At 34.7% G+C, this 6,145-nt stretch overlaps 1 protein-coding gene across 1 annotated transcript; it reads right to left on the bottom strand.

Moving 5' to 3' along the window:
- Positions 1-1,067: 1,067 nt before the first annotated feature.
- Positions 1,068-2,464, bottom strand: LOC149784739 (heavy metal-binding protein HIP-like). The gene is made up of 2 exons (XM_089933310.1): positions 2,163-2,464; positions 1,068-1,648 (listed from the first exon to the last, which is right to left on the bottom strand). Exons 1-2 carry the CDS (start codon positions 2,371-2,373, stop codon positions 1,227-1,229), a joined length of 633 nt encoding a protein of 210 aa, XP_089789436.1. The 5' UTR covers positions 2,374-2,464; the 3' UTR covers positions 1,068-1,226.
- Between the last annotated feature and the right edge of the window lie 3,681 nt (positions 2,465-6,145).

The raw sequence follows: 6,145 nt of genomic DNA, 5'->3' as shown, positions 1-6,145 counted from the left end.
ACATAAACTATTTAAAACGGTTAGTTTTTGCAATACATTCCTTAACGTCACTAATTCTACTTACATGCAATAGGCTGCATTTTACTTTCTTCATATAGAAGTATATATCAGGCAAAGATGTACATGAATGTTATGTGTATGAACATTTAACCGTTGAATACGGAATTAAATCTTGGATCCTAATGCACCTTGTTCACCGGCTTCAGCTCTCACAACCTCTGAGGCTCTAAATGGACGTATAAATATCCCATCTTTTAACATCAATTGTAAACCAATTAAAAATTCACCACAATTAGCTCAACATATTTTGTGAACTTTACTTTAAAATGCGTGTATTTGCTGCTATTAGACACATGCAGCTAATTAAAGTGTCATGGACTGTGGTATTGTTATATGACCAAATTACAATAATGTACTGGTAAGACTGACAATACACGTTTATATCCTATATAAGTTGTATTTAATAGGAAACTTGAGAACTACGAAATTGTTACACTCCGCGACTACATTTTGAGAAACGTTCACGTGTAGGCGCACTATAAAGCTGTGGCTAAGTGAGACCAATTCGCTCACATGAAAGAGAAATGAGAGGTGACAGCAGTAAAATGAGTAACAGTTTAGGTTCAACCATATTATTTACAATTTACCCATATACATACCTCTTCTGGAAAACATTATTATTTTCATCCAATCAACGACTTTCATTCTTTATATACGGAATTGAATTTAGTTTCTATAATTGTACAATAATTAGTTGCATGTCAATCAAACTAAAATTTTACTTAAGCATAGATGGTCCTCGAGGAAAGCAAATAAAATAGTTGCCATTATATCATTGTGTTAAACACGGTAAGATGGACGAAACCTCAATTATGTAATTACTGTTCATGTTGACAAATGAAAAACAATACAAAAGAGTATGACATGTGGTAAACAAGAATTATATTCTTATTCCAAAAGACAGTGAACTACAATGGTATCTCGTCTTTTTGTTACAACGTGTCGGCTTATAGTGCAAACATGATAGTGAACGTCAATCTATGTCTTTAGTAATTTTATTAAAACAGTACAAATATGATGTAAAGGAAGAGTAGTATTAAAATTATATATTTGAAGCCAATCAGTTGATTAATGGGAAATGAATTCCGAATATATATATATATATATATATATATATATATATATATATATATATATATATATATATATATATATATATATTTGATCTAACCATACTGATCTAGTAGAAAACCAGTGAATATTGACCAATGGACACCGTACAAAGTTTGTGTATGAATAGGATGTGCCTTGATGTAGACAACTTGACCCTGGTTCATCAAAACTACCACAGTGGCAGACCCTGAACTGACTCCTCTATTTCCCGTGTACGCATTTCCGATCACCTCGTTGTCTTTCATAATATTTAAAGTAGCCGCTTGGTCAGTATCCGCCAGTATTGTTAGAGAGAAGGCATATAACCCAAGTGCAGGAGCCTTGAATCTTCCAGTAGAGGCATCATAGCAATTTCCCTCGTTGACCTTGATGTGGTCAAAAACCACAGTCTGGTTGGGAACTAACGTTGTATGCGAAGTTAGCGTCGCAGTGAAGGCAATGCCATGGGCGACCAGTGATACATTCCTATGAACAGCTGAAATATACAAAAATCGCTTTTCACATACTAAGGAAATTTAGTTGAAAATTGTTTACATGTTTCAATTCAAAAACAATCAAGAAACGGGTACAAATTTCCAAAAATAATAATTGGCATGAAAAATAGTTGACTGGGTAGAACAATATATTTGATATAAAATATTGGAAGCTTTATTTTTTTTATAAATATTTTTGTTTCATTTGCTCATTATATTTGACGCAAGTAAAATTAGTTTTTGTTCTTTCCTTTCTTTGTGTGCATTTAGAAAATAACATTATAGAAAGGTACATTCCGTAACAAAATAAGATTTCCCTTTCTCGTCGCAGCGTTGAGTAGATAAATTCTGGTTGGCGCGCGGCATGAGATAAATTGTAATTAGGGAAATAAAGTCGGCATAAAAGTTACAACAAGAAACAATAAAAAGCACTTGATACACAAATATCCACGCCACATAGAAAGATAGACTGACTTAAAAGTAAACACAAAATGATGAATAGAAAGGAATGTATACCCTGTTTGTCTCTTTCATTAGATTTTCTTTTCAGTTCTTCAACCTGCAACATAAGCACCTCAACATCGTTCTGTAAAAGCAGGCGCTTGGCCTTCTCTTCTGCTAGTCGAATACGAACAATTTCGAGATCTGAATGGTCTACGTTTTCCAGGATGCATGTTTTAACATGTACTAAAGCGGCAAGAAAAAACAAAACTCGGATTTGGAGCATTGTCAATCCAGCTCACTTGTTAGTACGGTAATATAGCGCGAAGAATGGTGAGAGAAATAACTTGTCCTCTTTTATACCGCCCTGGTTTATATATTTCCGAAACCTCCAGTTTATCTCATAACCAATTACGTTTCATCAAATGCATTTTGTTAACGTTGCAGAAAATATAAGACAGTTATTGTAATTTAGACTATTGACATCCAATATTCAACCAATCAAAATATTGTTTAAGAGCTCACATTTCAAATGAGACAAAGACGTACCTCCCTAAATATGAAATATAACATTCATAATAACCAATTAATTTCCATACAGCCCTCCCACTCACAATTTACGAACGATTGAATGCAACGGTCGTACTGTCAAACCCTTTAACCTACCTCCAACGGTCTGCCCATAATATGCTTACCTAGCACTAAGATCTAGATCTACAAGGCACTAAGATTTAGACATGTGTGACATATTACCATATCATGCACATATTCCCTCACAACTAAGCACACATCACGAAAAATGATGTTACTCAATCGGTGTTATATGCACTCGTATGTAGCAGACACACTGGCATAGAGACCTAGTGATGTGTGTTTAGTCGTGAATATGGACTCGTGTTTGCAGGCAAGTCGGTGGGTGCCGTTTTCCCTCAGACCTGGGTTCAAATCTCCGTAGGGTACGAATTAAAAGGTATCTAACCTGTATGATAGTATTATTTGTATCAAAATATTAATTCTGCCTACTGTTATCAAGAATTCTTCTATAGGAATCCAGGGATAGCACTTTCCGTTTTGTTTGATGTGTGTATATATATATATATATATATATATATATATATATATATATATATATATATATATATATATATATAATAGTCCGAATGATACCATACGGGGACAAAAGTGCGATCATTGGATCATTGGGAGAATATGTCCCTGAACCTTTAAATGTTTGTAACCCTTAGAGTAAAAACACATTTACGGGCAGGTAAATGGACAACTTAGTTTATGTGCTAATTAACAAAACAGGCTTAATTAGCATAAGTTTAAAAATACTTCGAGTTTAGTTAGTCACATTTGAAAAGTAAACATAATCTTTGAAAAGCCGTGTATATGTGCTTCTTCTGGAAATAGCGACCTTTGGGGTACCTTTAATGTTTCAACATTTTTCGTTATGCAATCTACTTATAATATGGCTAGCAGTTTTTATCATAGTATAGAAAGACGGCCGATATTTGAATCCAAAGTGACAATAGAAAAATCTCCATCATAGAATAACTGCTCTAAAATATTTAGAAAGTGAACAAAACATGGTCTGAGTCAAAAGGTATAACGGTATCAATTGTACATCCCCAGGTGCGCGGAGATTAAGGTATAGGGAACATTGTATACAGAAATAAACGACAAAAATGCTGTGATTGGTGCATTATGGAAGAGTTGTACTTTATGTTAGACTTATAAAAGCTGAGACTCTTGGTAACGTGTGAGATGTTATTTTATAGCTGGATGATAGTTTGTATTCTTTACGATTTTTTTAATGTGCTAGACATGACTGAAAATGTGTCTGGTGTGTCTAGATAACTCTTCCCCTATCTAGTTCTAGCAGAGTTATCTCTCTTAATGCACTGGAGTACCTGGTTCTGTCCTTGTCAAATTGACAACGTAACATTGGTCTCTGTGACTGTGTGTAGCATGCACGCCGATGCAGGATAAAAGGTATATGTTTTTCACATAATATTATCATTGAGTTCTACGGAAAAACAATTGCTACCGTGATACCGAAAACGTTTCGTCTGCCAATGTCAAATATTGCATGCATGCGAACTAGGTTTGCACAGCTATAAAGGAAAATGGTGGCACACAGTAATGCATATGTTGTACTCCTGTGGGCGCAGATTGAAGCTTTGGTGAAATAATGGTTTTTACACCGAAAATAGCATGCATCTTCTAACTCTATTGTTTAAAGTTTGGAATAAGTTTTGATTGTTAACAGAAATAGATTCAATACCATCTTGATGTCATCGACATATGTGCGGCAGACGCTTCGAAGTCTTAGTCTAAGAGTTTAAACATGCTTTAAACTAAAATATTTTTTTTAAATCATCATTCTCTTTCATGTAAGTATTAAACTGGACTGCGAAATCCACTACAAAAGCGTCCTAATTGAGGCGCCGGTAGCCTGGTAATTTACAAGCCTACATTTTATACTAAAGCAACCGGCTACTGTTGGGGAAACATTCACCTGTTACTTTCGAATCTGTATCAGGTACTTCCAATTTCATGGAATAAACCGCTAATTAAAAAAATTAATATCTCTTTTATTGTCAGATAAGTGTATACTGTATTCGAGTATAATAGTCGTACGACGCAAAATGTCACCTCTGGTAGTATCAGCTTGTATGATTTAAAAGTTAATGTGGCATTGACAGGAAGGAACCAGAACTCTCAAGAATTGGTTGAGCCGCACATTACATAAAAGGTTGATAAAAATTCCTGTAATCTACGGTAGACCAATTTGTCTTTGAAAACATGTCCGTAAAAAGTACCTCAGTCTGATGACATGAGAAACATTGTATTGTTTATAAAAACATAGTTTCAAGTTTGTAATCCAATGAACAGTTCGAAGACAGAGTTATGTGCCTGTCAAAAGAACACTCTTAAGGCGTTCAGGGATGCGTGTTTCGGCATCAAATACAGGTGACATTCTCCGAGGACTCACATTTTCTCCGTGTAATACATAACCACGATGTGCCTCCGTTTCCACCGTAATACTCCACTTTTTATATTTTTTGTCAGTCATGGCCGATCTGCATAATGATTAGACGTAGGTAAACGGGCATGAAACCAATTTAACTAATAAACAGCTAATCCTTCTCTGATGTGATGACTTCAAAATGCTGATGTTCTATTGAATGTGTTTTTACATGTAAGCATCTGCGATTGTTTGGCACATACGAGATGACCTGTGTTTTTAAATCGTGTTAAAATTGGTATTGACGCATATATAAATCATGAAATTGATCAAAGGTTTTTCTGACTTTGAGGTAGACAAAACTGTCCAATCATAATTTGTTTCAAAACTTTTTCATATTTCGCAAAATGAACTTACAGTTAAAACGACACAAATGTTATTAACAATTATACAAACGTTAGAGCACAAGGGAGGACAAAAAAGAGAAATCGAACTCGGAATGTCTCAACTGTCTCGACTTTAGTAAAAGATGCTGATGATAGACTCTACTTGTGAAAATGTGTCAAAAGGGGCTTTGTAATTCAAAAAGTTGACATCCACATCGTCGAAATGGCGAGTAAGATGTATTTGTTTCCACAACGAAGTTGAAACTTAGAAGGATGATAGCTCGTAGTCGCCCACGTGATCAGCTGAACGTGAACGCACTTAATAGCAATTACCACAAGTTTGTTTGCCCTAAAGTCGGTAGAAAAGCATATCCCATATTTGAAAGAAGACAAAAAGAATAAAACAGAGATAGATTTAAGAAAAATAACATGTTTTTAATATGTTTGGAGAACCCCATAAACTCGGGCCTTGATGTGTGTGTTTTCTGCATGAAGAACTAGACCTGATAATGCATCATTTCAAAGGCCAAAAATTTACATTTAATGTTAGGTTGTTCCACTCACCTTAAAAATACATCATTCTCTCAATTGTTCAGAGACTTTCGTGATTTAGCTGAAGGAGGGGTGTGGGATGAAAATTGTAATTAATCATATAGAAATACACAACCTATGGTTTCATGTATTCATTTTCCAATACATTG

Source organism: Sinohyriopsis cumingii, chromosome 14, assembly GCF_028554795.1.
Source record: "Sinohyriopsis cumingii isolate HCF-2022 chromosome 14, ASM2855479v2, whole genome shotgun sequence".
Lineage (NCBI taxonomy): Eukaryota > Metazoa > Mollusca > Bivalvia > Unionida > Unionidae > Sinohyriopsis > Sinohyriopsis cumingii.
This window is presented reverse-complemented; position numbering and strand designations above follow the sequence as displayed.